This window comes from Calonectris borealis, chromosome 9, assembly GCF_964195595.1.
Source record: "Calonectris borealis chromosome 9, bCalBor7.hap1.2, whole genome shotgun sequence".
Taxonomy (NCBI): domain Eukaryota; kingdom Metazoa; phylum Chordata; class Aves; order Procellariiformes; family Procellariidae; genus Calonectris; species Calonectris borealis.
In genome coordinates, this window is record NC_134320.1 from 5,195,783 (window position 1) to 5,214,266 (window position 18,484).

The 18,484-nt window shown below is 49.3% G+C and overlaps 1 protein-coding gene across 1 annotated transcript; it reads right to left on the bottom strand.

Annotated features, from left to right (window-relative positions):
* Positions 1 to 1,410: 1,410 nt before the first annotated feature.
* Positions 1,411 to 17,323, bottom strand: MAP6D1 (MAP6 domain containing 1). Its single transcript, XM_075157617.1, has 3 exons — positions 16,818 to 17,323; positions 6,165 to 6,282; positions 1,411 to 3,552 (listed from the first exon to the last, which is right to left on the bottom strand). The coding sequence occupies exons 1-3, from the start codon at positions 17,321 to 17,323 to the stop codon at positions 3,475 to 3,477; spliced, it is 702 nt and encodes a 233-aa protein (XP_075013718.1). The 3' UTR covers positions 1,411 to 3,474.
* Between the last annotated feature and the right edge of the window lie 1,161 nt (positions 17,324 to 18,484).

Genomic DNA, 18,484 nt, shown 5'->3' on the forward strand with positions numbered 1-18,484 from the left:
GTTTATGAAAGCAGGCAAACCATTAATGTGCTGCTTGTGAACTTTTCAAGTTCAGGTAAGGAGAACTGTCCTGAGTGATGGAGTATTTCCCACACCAGAGCTTCACGTGAGCATGTGGAAGTGCAGGTGTTCACAGCTCCCCGGCATAGGGGATGCAGCTGGCACAAAACACTCCCAGCATCCCAACAGGCCAGGTGTCAGCAAGATGGAACGAAACAAGCACGTTCAGTGTCACCCTGTAAGGAGTAAATTACAATGCTTCAGGTGTAAAACCTTCCTTTTAAAGGGCATTTCTTTATGTGTCAAATAACCCTTGTTTGCAGTGTGATTGACAGTTGGAAAGCCTTGGTGGACTTGGATGTGAACCCAGAGCAATTGGGAAGACAAATACTAGTGTGAGAGCAGCGTTGGAAGCAGTCCTGGCATCGTGACTCCTCGGAGCCTGCAAAACCTGTGTAGATTTGCCCTCTTCAGAGGAACTTGGTGTGATACCTCTCAATTCGGCTGAGGCAGGCACTTCTCATGCAAAATCAGGTATGTTGCAGATGTCAGCAGCCGGTTGCATCGCCCTGTCCCTTGCAGTGGTAAGTACCTGCTTGGTTTTCTTTCCATTCTACCTTCCTGTAGTTGGAGCCAGGCAACAGCTTGTGAGCCTTTGGCTTTCTCCTGGAAGTCTTCTGAGGCATAGCTAGAAGAGCTGACATTGCAGTATCTGGGGAGGCTGGTTGTATCTTCAGCACCTTTATTCACTAAAATGTTCTTGGGAGCAACTGTGAAGCGATGGTCTCTGTTAAAATTCAAAGCTAACACCATCTTCCCGTGATCTGTGTGAGATGGCAGAGTGAAACTGAGGTGAAACGCAAGTTGCTTGTCCCTTTCTGTTAACAGGGCCCAGCATGGGCACCGCTGAAAGGGGGTGTTGAGAGCATGACACCTGCATCAGAGTAGATCTAGCCTCTGTGTCTCCGATAGTGAACGTGGCAAATTGGTATCATTGGTTCATCCCTTTTTCCGTTCGTGTTGATGGACTACTTGCTGAATAGTTTGCTTTCCCTTTGAAAATGTCTGGGAAAAATCCCATAAGTGATTATGAATTCTGCAGAGCAACAGCTTTCCTGGGGAAAGCAGTCACGCTTTCAAATCAGCAGTTGGCCACCGCTTGAAATGTGCCTTGGAAGCCATTCTTGCTGGGGGTCTGCGCCTGCAGATAAGCTTGAGGAGTAAGGAATTGACTGCTGATGGCTGTGAATGCAGCTAAGCATCTCCGCGACACCTTGCTTGGTGCCCTGTGTGCCGTGCTGTCCTGCACGTGCAGCTGTGCAGAGAGAAATGCTGTGACAAATTGTCCTGCAAGGTTGAATACCCAAGGGTTATGTTTTACAACAAAAAAAAATTGGGAAAGAACCAATAGCCAAAATACATTTTAATTTATTAAATTAAATCCAGTCCATTTGATAAAATACAAGCTTATTATATTTCCAGTTTGTTTAGAACTGGGTTGGTTTTTTCTTTTAAGAAATACAGTGAATTAAGAAGAGAGACTGAATAGACAATTTTTCTTTTTTTTTTTTTCTTTTTTTTTTGCTGTTAATAAAGTCCAGGATTGAAATGAACTTAAATTGTTTGAACAAAACTGTTAAAAACATTATAAAGAGATTAAACAAGCAGATTGAATTCTTAGAAACATCTAACATGCAAAACCTTTAGTACAGTTTGAATGTTTCAAATTAATTTCCTGAAAAATGAATCTCCTGAAGAATTATTTTGGCAAGCACTGTAGGTTCCTCTGGGTCCAAGGATGGGTGTGGAAAGTGCCATCCTTTGTCCCACCCAAACGCAGCTTACTGCAGATGTTACCTATTCTCGTGGTTGTGTTCGGTCCGGCTAATGTAACAATTAAATTCTCACATAATGCAGTGAGAAAACGCTGTCTGCATGTATTCCAAATACAATCCACATGCCGACAGTTCAAAAATTGTTCTTATGGGAATTATCAGCAATGCATACGTGTTTGCAGAGTCCCCAAAGTTCATTAAATTTGCCTTCGACTTCAGCTAGTAGGAAGGTTAAGAAAAAATCCTCCTGTGTTTAAGTCCGTGTCATTACAGATGAATGAATATCCGATCACTGTTCAAGTCTGAGGATAGTTTCCTTTCGTTCTAGCCAATGCATTTGTGTGTTTCAAACACATAAAGTGAAAGTTTTTCAATTTGTTTTTTTTCCTCCAAAATAATTAGCAAAACCATGAAATAAGCAGTAGACTAATTATATTGCATAAGTTGTTGAGATAGAAACTGTAAACCCACTACAGTCTCGATGAACAAAGGCTAAAAAATGGTTTCTTAAAACACGTGTACCTCAGCAAAAGTTAAATGCACACCAATCTACAAAAATCAGCATTAGAATAATGACACTTAAAATGGCCTATCTTAAAAATGAAGGATGTCTTACATTCTACGTTACATTTTTCTTTAAGAAGAGTTTCTAAGTAACATTCACTTCTGGTTGTTCCTAGCATTAGCATTACCAATATACAGGCAATAATTTAGGAATTTCAAGGCAATATTTTCCACCTTGCATATGCAAAGAGTTAATATTTATTAAAAGTATAAGCATGTCCTTTCCATTAAAGGATCACAAATTGCTTTAGGTAAAATCCATATACAATATTTACACTCACCCTAGCAGCTATACAAATTACACAAATATTTTAGATCCTCTGGAGTCTGGTAGGTGCCTAGCTGACTCTGTCCATGCAATCCTCTCCGAACCAGGCTGGTGTGTTGCTGTCAGGGCTGTCTCCTGAAGTTCAGTCCCCTCTTGCTTCTGCGTCAGCCCACCAATTTTGGAAATATCCAGCTTTCCAGCCTTAAAGCCCCAAGACACTGCATGTGCCAGTTTTATTTTGGAGTTCAACGATGCTGGCTTCCTCCAGCTTCTAAAACAACCCTGGAAGTTCAGACCAGGCCCTTTGATGCTATGATTTCTGGTGATGCCATTTGAGGTTCCACTTCCAAAACCCCTCAAGAAGCTCAGAAGTCAGCCAGACACTCCCTGTCTTTCACTGGCCTACTTAGAGGGTGCTGCTAAATAAAATTCTTTTTGGTTTTAATTATCCATCCCGCCTGTGATTGTTTTCCCTCCCACCCTGTGTAGTTAAGCGTAGGGATGTTGCCTGCAATACTGCCTCTGCTGCCCGAAGTCAATCTCCTAATGCGACGCCAGCTGGCACAGGAATGAACCCGCTCCTGTGAAAAACTAGGTCACTCCTCGCAGCGCGTTTTGCCGGTTCTGAACCGAGCGCTTTGCGGTTTGTTGTGTTAACAGAAAGTGTGTGTGCATATCATTAATCACTGGAGCTGCTTTTGATAATACCGGTTCTTTGATCTTAACGCTCCTCATGAAAATTGCATAGTGATACATCTTAACAGAAACGCCGCGTTTAAGCTGCCTGGGTGTGAGGAGGGTCCAGGTTCACACGTTGAGGATCCGTGACGGCGCCTGGAAAACAGCAGAAGGGTTGGGGGAGAACCTGGTCTTCACCTCTGGGATCTAGTGGGGGGAGGGGGGAGAGAAACGTTAGTGCGACGCAGGGTGCGACTGTCCTGAGAGTTTGAGGGGTCTGGAGCGTTGTGATGACCTATCTGCTCTCCCCTGGAACTTGCCACTGCCCGACAAGCGTTAGCTCTTGGCTGGGCGTCGACGAGACTGGCCCCGGCGTACAGGATGATTCAAGGGCAGGTGCGATGCTGCGCCACCGAGGAGGGGCTTTTTGTAACCCAGCCCTTGGACCTTGAGGTGTGTGGTGTGACGGGGGATAACCACGGCTGGGCAGGCCTTGGCCTCTGCAAGATAAAGAGCTGCCCTCTTCACAAAGCCCCGCTGGCACTTACTCTGCAAACATCACAACAAATTCACCGCTGGACTGGTGCTGGATTTAAGGGAGAGGAATTACAGTAGTGTGTGTCCTTAACCTTTTGGAGAATGCCATCCAGGCTCCGTCAAAACGCTCTACTGTAATGCTTAATGGGGCCACAAGCTATGCGTGCTGTGAACAAAGGCACAGACCTGGAGTACCCAAAGGAGAAAAATTGGTTACTGGCCATGCCAGGCTGTGAAACTGCAAGGACTTTCATAAGGATGTAAACTCCTTGGGCCTGGAGGAAAAGTAGAGATAACAGAGGGCGCTCTCTCTGATGTCTGTGGAGTCAGAATTTCACCCAATATATAGTTGTCGTGGTTGTACTGAAGCATGAAGGACACTTGGGTGCTTGTGTCTTCCCTAATGCTTAAAACCCGAAGGATTTGAAACAGGACTGGCCTTAGTTGTGCATCCAGCCCAGGACTCTGGGTGAATCTGGCCATAAAACATGAAAGGGTGGAAAGCTTTCCTGGGTGCTGAGTATTCTGATGGCACCATCCGAGTAGAGAAAGAAGAGCAAGACCACAGGCAAAGAGAGTATAGGGAAAGCTATCGATCTGTTTGTTGTTGTTGTTGCATTGTTCTGATTTTTCCGTTCCTCTGGGGATGCATCTGACACGCCAAGGAACAAACAGCCTGTGCACAGCTCAGTAGCTGGGGAGAACCAGTCGGAGTCCTACACCCGGGCTGTCAGGACACAACGTAAACCTGACTCCCACATGTCCAGCAAAGCCATGGGCTTCAGGCAAGAGGGAAAGTCCAAATGGCCAAGTGTAAACCAGGGAGAGTCTGACTTGTGTTTGAACTGGTGGCTCCTCGGCACCATCATCATTCCCGACTACAGCTTTCCCATGCTGTCTGCGAGAGAGGCCGCGGTGGTACCTTGGGGCTCCAGGAAATGGGACCTTTGCTTACGTGGTCCAGAGTGCTGTGTCCTTGGCCAAATAGGAAGACGCTGTATTTTGCCCCTCCAGGGTCAAAATACAAGATTAAATACAAGGATCAAAATACAAGGTTTAAGGGTTAAATACCCTCTATCCTCATTGCTGCACCTCAGTAAGCAGCCCAGACTATTCAGAGCAAGGAAGACGTTTTGGTGAGGTTTGCAAATTCTGTTTTGCCTGAGGTCACTGTCCCACTTTCAGTGGAGCTGGATATACCCGTCGTGTGCTGCCATCGCAGCAGTGTGCCAGCAATCCTCTCTGGAGGAAGCACTTGACTGTCTGCTGATTAAACACTTCTTCCTTGTCTCCTCCAAGGCAAAGATTTACTTTTTACATGTGGCCCTGGAGAAGCTGGTATTACCTCTAACAGCACGGCACGCTGTGGCTGGGGAATTCAGCCCCAGCCCCGACTCTGCTTTCCGAGTCACTCGGTGCAGCCTGTGAAAGGCTTTCACAGTTGGTTGTGAAGTGCCGTTCTCTTTAGTGGTCTGATGCAAAAAGCAGCTAAACCAGAGCCTTCTCGGTGTGCATTTTCCTTCCTCGTGGGGATGGGGAGTGTGTGGGGCCCCACCAGGGAAAACGCTGAGTACGGAGAGAACATTTCCTCGTGGGATTTTCTAACGCTTAGATGTATTTTGCCAACAAGAAAACAATCTTACGCTGGTATAGAGAGTTGTAGAAAACTCACAGGAAAATCCCAAGGAAGTCTCAGAGGCCCAAGAGCTGTGCGGCTCGGCTGCTCGCCACAGCTGTATCATCCTTGGTCTTGGTAGTGGGGGCAGCTTCTGCCCTTACCAGCATGGGGGAGTTTTGTCCTGTCTGGGTGGGTGCTGTTCCTTAGGCAGCGAAATGCAAACATTCCCATGCGAACACCTGCATCCGTGGTTGATGTTAGCACCAGAGGTTGACTCTCACGCTACAGCCCTAATGCTAGTGCACACCGACCGCTCTGAGCGTGTGCAGAGGGTGTTAAATGCACCTTACGCAGAGAGAGAGAATGACACACACCTTGTACATAAGGTACCCAACTGAGGGAATCGCAAATCTTGAACTTCCTAACCGTCATGCCGTTTAAAATCTTGGTCTCGGGTTGAATGATAAGTTACAGTATGACATTCTTTAGCATGTCTCTCTGAAAGCAAGGGATGGCCACATTACCTAATGGGCAGTGATGAAAGAGTGGTCAATGAGGACATGGCTTTATTCTACACGCACCACACCAATAACAAATGAGGAGTTCCTGATGCGTACTTTGGGATACTCACATCGACTTTGGGATTTTAAAAAACGTTAATTACCTTAAAATCTGCCTTGTAGCTTGTCTCTTGAACAAAATGGTCTTCTGGGATAATGAAACCTTGCTTTGTCTTTATAGGCTTGGATGGTTTTGCTCCAGTCCATGGGCGATACTCTTGTCTGAAATGAGATTGTCAAGACACAAGAACCCATAAAACACAACATACTCACAGAGGGCTTCTGCTCAGAGTGGTTGCAGAGCCAGAAGGCGAGGCTGGTTACAATCAGCTCGTAATACTGAATTTGTCTAAGGCACACTGAGAATTAAAGAAGAACTGAGCCTAGAGGCCTGCCTCTCAGCAAGTCCAGGCTGAAAGATGCAACATGGCATAGACTTGGCTAACTGGCTGCCCTGACTTAACTCGTGTTTTATTCCTGGCAAAATGTGCTTTCTCCCGCAGGTGCTTGGTGCTTTTCTCCTGGATAAGAAAAAGTCAGGGTGACTTTTTGCTTGACAGCTCATTGACCATTACCATGGAAAACACTGGCTGACTCATTGGCCACTCACAATGTAAAACATCTTGATCTGGGGCTGCAAGTGCCTAGCCCTTGCCTAGCCCTCACGCGTGCGGAGGGAGGCTGCTGATGTTCCCTTACTTGGCTTTAGCTCTCTCGACAGCAGGCACGTTTGCCAATGTGTGCTGTGCTGTGCCTCTGGGGCAACTCAGTCTGAAATGCATCCGAAGGGAGACACCATCTCAGTTGGCAGATGCTTCCGCTGATATTTTCCTTCAGGTGGGGGCAAGTGCTTTGACTTTGCATGATAATGTCTGAGAAAGCGGCGCTTGGCTTACTTAATCTTGGAGCAGTGACGGCACTGGGAAAGGGGCAACACATGTTTCGAGGAACAGCATGTTGGGGTCTGGCTTAACTCTGCTGCCAGCTCCCTTCCGCAGCCTTCCCTCTGCTTCTCTGTACCTCTTGTCACAAACAGGCTTCACTGATGCCCTCTGCGTTAGGACTTTCTGGATGCTGCAGTAGCAGCCAACTGAGTTGGCTTGTTTGCTCTCAGGAGAAGACAGAAGTCTGCTTTTTTTATGTATCTATCTCTGGCAACAAATTCAGGCAGCTCCTGTAGCAAAAGGAGAGGCGACTAACAAAGCTGTGACGATTTTACATTCATACCCTGGCATATTTAAATAACTGAATTTTACTAGCTGATTATAGACAGGATCAAGGGGTAGGACTGACTCCTGAGCCATGTCCAGGCTTGGGAAATAGGCTGTGTTTTAAAGGGCCAAGCTTAGCTTTTGTCACAGCCTTTCTTGTCTATAATCGGTTTGCTCTCGCTGTTCTGAGCTGCCACCTTCCGCCTTCTCTGCATTTTGCTGTTCAGGCTTGCTCAGGCAGCAGGTTAAGTGCCTGCGTCGCTCTCCCGGTGCTGGTGGTGCGGTTCCTGCTGCTTTAGCACCTCAGGATAAGGAAGCCCCTTTGCAGAAGGGTGATTTTGGCCAAGCGATGCCCCAAGAAGGCAACCTTTCAGCAGGGAATCCCAGACGTGTGTGAATGCCGAGTTAAATCTGAGCTCTGCTCTGCTGCGCAGCCAGAGGGAGGACACAGAGCTACCGGGCAAAATACCAGCAAAATGGTACAAAGCCATCAATTACATCCCAGCAGTTTCCAAGAACTGCTGCCCCACATAAAGCTGGATTGCCTTAAGGATGCTGGTGGCATTGATTCCTAACCATTCACCCTCAGGCCGGCTGGCCTCCCCGCTGCATTACGCTGCAATGGAGTGTGTCCCCGGCTTTCAAGGAAGGACTGTGCTGCCTGCCTCTGCAGCCAGCTCTGTCTTGCTGCTTTGTAGCAGATCATTTGCTGATTTGGCAGGCCCCCAAACACAGCCCTTTTGGATCTCAGGACCCTCATTTTGGCTGGAAGCCAAATTGTTCTCCTCTCAGCCTGGATAGCCAAAACTATTTTCGAGGCACCTACATGCAATGAGGAAATGCTCTGCCTTCACCCACAGAAACAGAAATACAGGGCAGGTACAGTCACGGCTCAGATCCACAGTGGCATTTCTTATTTGGACCCAGCATTTCCTCCTGGGCGAAGCCAGGACTCTGAGCCACGGGGAAGGGCTGGGCAAAAGAGAGACGACTACTCATCCCCTTTGGGAGCTGGGGTGCTTTAAACAAAACAAGAAATTAAAATGATAACCTTTGGTCCAGAAAGTACAGCTAACTAAATTTGCTCTGTCTTTCAGCTTGCAGGACACACGCACTCATCTCCAGCTGTATAGCCAAGAGTCAGAAGAAACACGAGCGCAAATACCAGTTTGCTGACCTGACTAGAAATCAGTCATGGAGTCATGAGTGGGGTCCAAATGCATGAGCTACTCAGAGCCTGGGGAAGAGGAATGACCTCTTTTTAATATTACTTAGTTTAAGATGTCAAGTGTCAAGATTTAGCGACTGTCTCCCCCTTCGTACGCCCTGGTGCAACGTTTGCTCCCTGTGCTTGAGAAAGACAAAGCTCTGCCTTTCCCGCCCTTCCCCATGTCCGTCACCATGGGTGGTGCCTTGTCCAAGATCACACAAATAGCAGTTATTAGCAAGAGAACACCATGGTGGGAGAAGAAATTACAGAAATGGCATGGAGAAGGAGAGAGCCCTGCATGGTGTGACATCCAGCTCCTGCTGGGGATGAACACAAGAGACTTGCTGCTGGAGATGATAGTCATCTTCATCCCCTTCTCCTCCTCCCCTCATCCCTAGGCAGCAGCAGTTGTCAGGTTACTTTGAGGCTCCAAGGACCTGCAGTGGAGGGGAAATAGCCTCCAGGCCCGTAACTCAGTGTCCAGACTCCCTTTAGGTTCTGTTTTGCTCTCCATTGTTACAACCTAGAGGTGAGATTTTTGATCTCCATAAATAGAAATGACCCAGTGGTACTTAGAAGTACTAAAGCACTGGGGTTGTGAAAGAAAAAGGCCTGCTGGGTTGTAGAAAGTTTTTAAAAGAGTAGAGATCAAAAGGGAAGGGCTGCTTTTTGTGTACTGCTGTTGCTTTACATCTGACTCGCTCTAGGAAGGAATAAGAAGCAGCTTTTTGCAGGTGGTTGCCCTGTTACTCTGTGGAACTGCTTTGATCACAGAAATCACCAGTTTGTTGATCATTTCTTTGCTCTTTCTCGTAATTGGTTAATAGAGCCTGGGGAAAGGCGTTTCTTCTTTTGTAATGTGTCAGGATGGGTTGTCTGGAGGGGAAGGTTTGGATCAATGCAGTGTGAGGAGCCAGGAGGCTTGCAGCCTGCTGGGACAGTTTAACCCCCCAGTGGTGATGGGAAATGGAGCAAGTGGGAGTACAGCTTATGTGTACACTAGAAACAGAAAAAAGTGTTGGACTATAATTACCAGCTTTGGAGAGAGCTGTTTCAGAGAGCTGGTGGTTGTGTGCCGTCTCCCTCCCCGGGTGAGCAGGACCACCTGTACCAGGGCTGTCGAACAGCCTAGACAGGGGGTCAGGCGGGGGGGATGCTCCCACCGGCTCTCACCACGATTCGCCATGTGGCCTCGCAGACTTCAGGGCATGATTTGGGAATGATGGATTCAGGATTGGTCCTTCAGTTCCTTCCAAACACAGCGTGCCGCTGCTGCCAGCTCTGCTGGCTGCAGCTCAGGCTGCTGGGTGCTGCGAGCCACGTGGCTGCTGGCCCATGTGCTGCCTCCAGCTCTTTCCCTGTTTCATGTTCTCCACAAATATTTTCTGGCCTTGCAGAGAAAGCTGCCTGTGTAATCTTTTTGATTTCACTGGCCTAGCAAAAATCTAACCTAGAAAGCTTTTTGGTTTCACTGAGATGGAGGGCATTTCTACTGGGTGTGGGGAGGGTGGAAATCAAATACCGACCACGCTGTTTGCAATGCTGGGACTGCCAGATTTACCTTCAGTATTTATAATATTCCTTTGCCTCGTAGCATGGCACCAATGCCATCACAGTTGCCGTTTTAGTACCTCAATCTTTATGTCATTATTTGCTTCACATGATTAATTATCGGTGGTGTTTGGAGCCTCTGCATTACAATTTGTCATTTAAGAAATAGAGAAAAATGCTCACCCTGTATAGCTGAACGTAACTCTGAGCTACGCTGCCTGAGCTGGGCTGCATTTATTCTTCCACAGCCCTCTTCCTTCTCATACCCAGCACTCCAAGGGAGAATTAAGCAGCATAATGAATATTTGTCCCATTTTCCCTTCAGGAAAAAAAAGACACTTTGGGGGTCTCTGTTACTTTCTTTTCAAAGTACACATTACTCTAGATGTCTGTTGGGGAAGCCAGACTGGTGTGCGAGGGGTTTGGGCAGAAGGTGGTGGGGTATGAAATAGCACCTCGTTTGCAGTGCAACTCCTCGCAGGTGCTCAGGCAGGTTCCTTGCGCAGGTCCTTCAGGTGGGAGAGTTTGTTTTGCCCAGGCAGAGCTGGGCAGCCAGTGGTGCTGTGTCTGCTTACGGCAAAGACCTGCACGGATCAGGGCGCCGTGACATCTCCTGGACAACAGAGGATTGCAAAATGTCATGAGTCATAAATGCAGCAGTGAGAGCTCTGTGGGATGGACGAAGCCAGGAGCATTCCTGGATAGCGGAGCCATTAAACTGCTTTTCCTCTGAGATATGTCAGACGCTGGTGGGGTGGTGGAGGCCCTTCCAAGCCTTGGACACAGGAGCAGATTGTGCCCATTCTCCTATCCAGCCAAAGAGCACAGCGCAAGGACAGAAATGAGGGAACGGAAAGGCTGAAGGAGAGAAAAAGCCAGAGGGATAGAGGAAAGACAGAGCAGCGGGGTAGAGAGACCAGCACACAGGAATTACAGAGGAGGAAAGCAGAAGACAGCGGGCTGCTTCCTATCTCAGCTCTCACCTGTAGCAAGGTCAGGCAGTACCTGGAGCTGCTCGTAACTCACAGGAAAGCAGCAACAGCAAAAGACTGGACTGAAATGCCAGGAAAAAATCCTTAAGCCTAGAACTGTTGTCTTAGGCTGAGTTTGGGGCGCTTGCTCTGCTCACAGACAGATCCCTAAGGAAGGAGAACTCACAGTGGTGTGATAGGACAGGCAGCTACTTCCCTCTTATCGGAGCTGTGTGAATGGGGGTTTGTGGGTAAGTCTTAGGGTTTTGACTTCTGTCATTTCCCATTCTTTCCCCTTTTCCTCTAATGTAAGTTTGGGTGTACTTTGAGTGGAGGAAATTCCTCCTATCTTTATGCAACAGCTTTGAATCTTCCCCATTGCAGTTCTGCAGCGTACTTTGCAGAACAGGCATCCTCTCTTGAGCCACTATTTCCAGTTCCCTTCGCTCGCTCCTCCTACAGCTCTGTCCTCCCCCCGAGCCCTCCCTTCCCCCAGCCAGGCTATGCAGTGCACAGCAAGTCTCTCTGGATCCATCCCAACGCCTGCACCAAGCAAGCTTACTTCTTAAATAGTGTAAAAATCAGGGGCTTTGGTATTAATTTGCCCAAGCAGCAAGATACTTAAGAATGTAAAGATTACTGTAAGCCTTGATTATAAAAGCTTTACTCCTATTATTAAGGATAAGCATGTGTTTAAATATCTTGCTGGATCAAGGATGGAGCTCCTCATACACAGCCCTATTAACCCTGCCATCTCAGGTGTGTGCTGTGATCCCATACTCTGCTGAACATGAGTGCAGGTATTTTCTCTGTTTTTTTCTGCACAGCTGAAATAAGATGCTTTTCAATGTGAAGCAGTCACCACAGTTCACCTTGCCCTTCTGCACCAGCGCTATGTGAAGGCAGGCGAATAGCATAGACAGTAAAATGTGGGGAAAAGCGTCATTCCCCTTCATTCTGCAGGATCTCCCCTGGTGGGGAGGATGTCTCTGCTCCCGGTCACAGTGCAACAGCACATGCTCACACAACAAGGTGGGAGTTCAGTTTGCCGAGGCATCTTCCAGGCTGCTATTCCCAAAAGCATTAGCAATGGCACATCAGGCTCTTTCTCCTGAACAACCCCAGCTCTTTATGCGTTTTCTTTTCATCAAAGCAACAAAACAAAATTGCTTGCTCTGGGTGAGCAGGAAACACTGCTGATGTCGAGGCCCTCAGTTTGGTCTGCTTTACTGCTGTGCCTCCCACCTGCGAACAAGTCAGGTGTTCTCAAGTCTCACGCAAGCTCAAAACACCTAGACTGTGGAAACACCAGCTGCAGAGATTAGGCTCAGCTTGGGACTGGCATTCTGATTTTGTGCAGAAATTCGCAGTCATCCTCCCCGTTCCCCAAGTGCTAATACAAGGCAAAGCCAATGGGTGGGGGAAGAAGAGGCAAAACAATCGCTCACAGCTCTGAGGCAACGTTTTCACTTACACATTTGAAGTGCTTTCCAGAAACCGGCAGGTTACCAAAAGGAAAATTGAGGTCTGAAGTAACTTAAAGAAGTACAGCTGAGCCTTGAACAGGCCTCTCCTCCCAGCAATACCAACCCTGGCAGAAAGGTTGTGCCCTCATCCCTGTTGCCTTCTAACAAGGTAAGAAGATGTCATCCAGAGAACAGAGACAGCATCAGCTTCTCTCATCCACTATAGAAGGGAGCCAAGTAAAGCACTTACCTATTTCCAAAATGTGTGCTAAATGCAAGACCTAGTACTGCAATTAATTGTGTGCAAAGTCAGAAGCTCACAGCACCTGCATCTTACTGCTGAAAGGGAGAAGCCACTTCCATGACCCCAAAGGACAAACCCTTGGGAAGGCACAGAGGGGGCCGCTGAGCGCTTCCTTCTGCCTCCTCTGGAATCACTAAGGTGTAGTCTACTGCAACCCTCTGCAGCAGTCCCTGAGATCTTTTCACAGTTGGAGCACATCCCACTTTAGCCTTTCCAGTGCAGCTTGTATCGATCTGCCTTGGTCTGCGTGCCTGAGTTCCCCCCATGCAGCCCAGTTAGGGTTTGCCTTTATTCAGAGCCTGCAGAACTCCAGCTGAAATCCAGGGTCTCGAGACAGGAGCTGCCCCAAAGATCTGGGGATGTGGGGCAATAGTTCGGAGGGCAGGCAGCTGTGCTGTCCTTCCACCCTTTATACAGAGTTATTCTTTCAAAATTAAAAATATCTTTGCTTCCTCAGAGGTACAGGTATTCTTCCAACACCCCCTCCACCTTTACCTTTTTTCTGGCCATAGAAAGACTCCAACCAGAAGTCACTAAGAATGGGACTGGTCTTTTTGCCTTGGTCACTGATCCTATTTTGTTCTGGTAAATGCCAGGTCAGGCTGGCTGGCTGCACCATGTACAGCCAGTTTTATATGCAGCTGAGTTGCCTTCTGTGCTTAGAAAAGAGTGCAGAGAGAAAGATGTAGTAGGAACTTGCAGAATGTAATCTCACGGGAGCAGCGCACTGATGCACATATCAAACGGTGCTGAACGTTACAGGGGACTCACCGCTGCACTTGGGTGCTCTACAGAAACAAACATGCAATAGGCAGAACCACACGGTCAAAATCCCTGAATTAAAAAGAAAGAAACAAACAACAAAACCTAACAAAAAAAACCACCAGCACCTTACAGAATTAAGCAAGAAAACCAGCACTGCCATTAAAAGCTTGACGATGTATCAATGTCAACTTTTCTGCACTGTCCTGTTCAAGCCAGAATTTCCCTGCATTCAGATCTTTTGACTTTCACATTAAGCAAGCCCAGCCAGCTGCTGACACCTGACAAAGTCACGAAATACAGCTGGAGGTTGCTGACTGGCAGCGTCCACACAGCAGCAGCCGATCCTACGGGCAAGAGCCTCGTGGTGCGTGCCTGAGCCGGCTGGGTGCAGAGCCTGCTGAAGCACCTGTAGCACATAGGACTCAAATGACCCATTTCTTCTGAGAGTGGACACAGCTGGCCCCACACACAGAGCCTGGTCCTCAGGGCCACTCCACCTGCTCGCAGGGCTGAGCCATAGGGAAGGACTGATATTCCTGCAACAGCAGAAAAGGGGGAATCTCCCCAAGGTTCTCCCTAGCAAGGAAATGTGTCTAACCAAAAATGTGTGTGTTTTCCACACCTTTGCTCCTCTCTAACCATCTATCTGCAGTGGTCCCTGCCTCCATGTCTCTGTGCAGGACACACTCTCCCTTTTCCCAAACCCCCTAAAGACATCATGTGGTTCACTAACCTCCTCCTCAGGGCCCAGCACCCTCCAGCTGCCCCAGGTAACAGAAACCCCCCTCGCTGTGCCTCCACCACAGCTGATCTGCCCTTCCTGCTTCCCCAGTGCTGCCTCCTCACCTGGGGTGGGTGCACCCTACAAGAAGCGAGTCCCTGCTGCTAGAGGGTAGTGGAGCTGTGTGTGGCCACCAAGGCATAGCTTAATGCACAAGTAGGGTCCTTCTGGCCTTTATCAGAGAGGAAGATGAAGATCATCAACCCTTAATGGTGCTCTTCAGCTGCTGAAGATGAGATACATGTTTGCAGACTGCAATGCTGCCTTTGGAAAATAATAAGGTAAGAGGAAAGGAGGACTGAACTGTAGCGGTGTTAGTGGAAATGTCCGTGTGGTTGTGAGTGCTCAGCTCACAGAAGGTGGGTGTGCTGTGGATCGCCCCTTCCCTGCCTCAGACTGGGGGAGTGCTCCTGGGGCTTTGGTGTGACTGAAGCTACCAAATACAAACCCAGTGCCCCAAGTGTAACTGAAAATGAGTGTGAGTAACTCTGCCAAGTACCTGCTTAGTCTTTCTTTAAAAAAAAAGAAGCAATAAATAATAATCAAAATAGACTCTTGCAGCCTGTGAAGTTATTGTGGACTTTTCTCTTGCTGCTTGTTGTGACTCCTGTGTGCTCCGTGATATGGGGATTTCTTAAATTTGCAATGTTGTACTAGGTGATAATTCAAAGAAACTGTGGCAATTACTGGAATAAGATAGAAGTGGTTTGACTTGTATAGTCCTGTCTGCGTTAGTTGTACTGTATAGCCTTGAAACACCTTAAAGGTTTTATGTGAGAACTTTGTCCTGGTGTGGCTGCCCTGGCTTGTGCCTCCATCCTCATCCTGTACTGCTCCTCCCCTCAGCCGTGAGGAGTTCCTCGACTACCTTGAAGTCTTACTTTTTGTAAAACTTGTTTTGATTTGCATGTTGGTATGTTGCCCCAGCCAGTACTTTGTCGTGTGATCTGTAAACTTCTTGCTCTTTCATGACAGTAGTTGAGAGCCCTGCATAAGAACAGACAAGTCAGAGGGAAGAAAGGTGTGAGAAGTGACTCTTTGCTGAGCTTTAGAGCAGCTGTAGGGAAGCTGTGGCTCTAATGCACCCTTCCTCTGGGGTCAGGCTGAAGAAGCAGCAGGGGAGGCTTCAACAACAACGTGGAGATGGATGCGTTTCTGAAAGATGAACCTTGCTGGTCTTGTTCTAGGCAGGTTTCTCTGAAGTAATTCCTGTGCTGCTTTGAAATTTAAAAGTGCTTTTCTTCAAAAATAATCATCACTGTGATTGTCCTGTGAGATGTGGCAAAGGATAAAATAGCACATAAATTCAAGCACTGCAGTTATCCTTCCAGAGTCAGTATGTACACTGCACTAGTACCAAGGCAGCTGCCTGTGTGGGGAGGAGTGGGATAAGCAATATGCTCTCCCGTGCAGGCCTGTAATCCTTCCCAGGGCCCCCAGTGTTGTCATAAATAATCTAATGAATTGGAATTATGAAAAGCAATGTCTCCTAGGTACATAATAGATGATAAGTGTCTAAATACTTGGGGTTCTATTGGAGTAAAAATTACTCTATTAATATACCTCATAGGTATATTAAAACCTGCCAAACATCGTTATGAGAAGTGAGTGGCAAGAACGTGAAGCTGGTACAGTATTCAACAGCAGCCTTGCAGGAGCTGAAATCCCCTCTCCTCCCTTGGTGGATGTCAATGAGAACAAGGGTTGAATTTAGGTGCATCCCGCCTGGTCACTTCTTCCAGAAAATAAGTGTCTCTAATTAGTCATATTGATCACAGGGAAAGGAAGGCATCAATAACATAGAAGTTATTATAACTTGATAATTTTTAAAGGCTCTTTAAAGGGAAAGGTGGTTTGTGACAATTTTTCCCATTACCCATTAGATGGCATATTTTTGGGGATATATCCCCCTATGTCTTTGCATCTGACTAATCTTTGAGGCAATAATTTGGCTCGCCTTGAATGTGGCGTTCCAGTTTCAAAGGGAAAAAGATGATGGCACTGACAGATTCGGGGAGCACAGCTCAGTGCGACCGTTGGGTACGGACAGCTCCAGCGGTCGAAGTCCCGTGCCTCCCGGCAGTGGGTAGGTAAAGCACTGCTGCGCTAGGGATGGCATCATGGATCCCACCCCGGCTTACTCCCTCATTTCTCTCTTAACCACGGCAGGAGCTAGGAAACGCAGGGCGGCTCGGCTGGCGGCTGCGGTGCGTTCCCGCGGCAGGCTCTGCTGCAACGGCATGCGGACGGTGCTGGCCGGGGCGGACACCCGCCTGGGGAGCAAGCGACGCTTTTAAGGACCGCACTTCCAAAAGCAAACGCGGCTTTGGCGATAGGTCGAGGCCGCTGGCGAGGTGGCAGCCCCCGTCCCCCCCTCCTCCCCTTGGTTACGGCTTCCCCCTCCCGCCGCGGTCGCTTGCCGGCATCCCCGCCCCGCGCTGCGGAGGAGCATCCCTCGCCCGCGGCAGGGAGCGGGGCGGTCACCTGGGCCTGGTTACCTGTAGGAGGTGGTGTGGCCGCCGTCCGCCTGCGAGCGCGGCCGGAGCTGCTCGGGGCCGCCGCAGCCGTCCGCCGTCGGCCTCCCGCCGCCGCCGGGCAGGGCGCAGGCGGCGCGGCCCGGGGCGGGCTGGGGGGCGGCCCCGTCCCTCCCGCCGCCGCTGCTGGCGCTGACCCAGGGGAAGGCGTCCCTCCTCGGGAGGGGCCACGCTCTGAAGTCCCGCCGGTACTGGGTCTCCGCCGCGAAGGGCTCCCCGGCGGCGACCGCCCGGCCCTTCCTGCGGCCGCCCGGCTTCCCGGCGGCGGCGGGGTCCCGCGGGCGGGGGGCCGGGGCGGGCGGGCGGGTGCTGCCCCGCGGGGGGGGCCCGGCGCGCTGGGGCGCCCCGTCCTCCTGCTCCTCGATGTCCGAGTAGTTGTGGATGGTGAGCGGCACGGAGAGGTCGGACTTGTCCAGCTGGCTCCAGAAGCGGGCCAGGCAGCACACCCGGCTGATGCAGGGCCAGGCCATGGCCGCAGCCCCCGCCTCGCCCGCAGCGGCGCCCGCGGCTCCGGCGCCCGCAGCCGGCCGCGCACCCGGCTTCAGCCCTCATCGGCGGCAGCCCCTCCTCCCGCCGCCCCCTTCCCCCGGTAACGACACCCCCTCTCCGGGATTACGGCCCGCACACGTGACCCGGGCTGCCGGCAGGAGCTCCGTGCAGCTGCCGGTGCCGGCGGGGGCTGGCGGCGGTGGGGGGAAAAGCCGCCGAGGCCGGACCCTGCGCCGGGCTGCGCTTCCCCCGGCCCCCGCCGGTAGGCTGCTCCCGAGCGATGCTGCGCGGCGGCGGCATCCGTGCCGTGCCGCCCCGGCTGCCTCGGCGGGGCTGGGGCGCCTTCTCCGGGGTACCGGCTCTCCCCTCGTCGTGCGCCTTCGCGTCCGGATGTCTGTTTTAGTGCGTTGGGATCCTCTCCCTGTTCCCGGGAAGCTCCGTAGCGTATCCAATCACAGGCACCGGCCAAGCAAGGAATAGCTGGGTGGTACTGCTTGATTACAATTTCAAGTTAGCCGTAACCATCGTAAATGATTAGAGAAAGCATTTGTGTATGAAACCTGATATTTATAAAATAAGTGATCTTGATGAGAAATAGCAGCTTTGCAATGTTAGTTTCTGATAGCTGTGTACAAAAAAAACCCCTCACTTAACCCCCCCTCCTTACCTTAACAGTTTAACCACTTCACTTTTAAAATACTACATATTGATGAAAATCCAAGCATCTATTATATATTTAATATATGATTCACGTCATTTACTGTTTGCCAGAGACTGGAAACCACAGCTTTTCTTTGTACGTTCTTGTTCAAAACCAAACAGTCCTGGTGCAAACCACTGAAGCTGACAGAATTACATCAGGGAAAAGTCTGGCTTTTGAAATTTGACATCTTATGTAATAAGTGGCTGCAGGCCATAATGCTTCTCCACAATTCCCCATTCAGTGTGTTATTACAGAAGAAGCTGAATCTCCCAACGGGTCACCAAACTATGAAATATAAGGCTGTAAAAGTGAAGAATGCAGATAGATGATTTTCTAATAGGTGGCATCTCAGTTTATTTAAAGGCTAACGAGACAGGTACCTCATTTTAGAATGCAGTAATCTAGTTACAGGTGGTTATCTGATGAGATCTAATAAGAA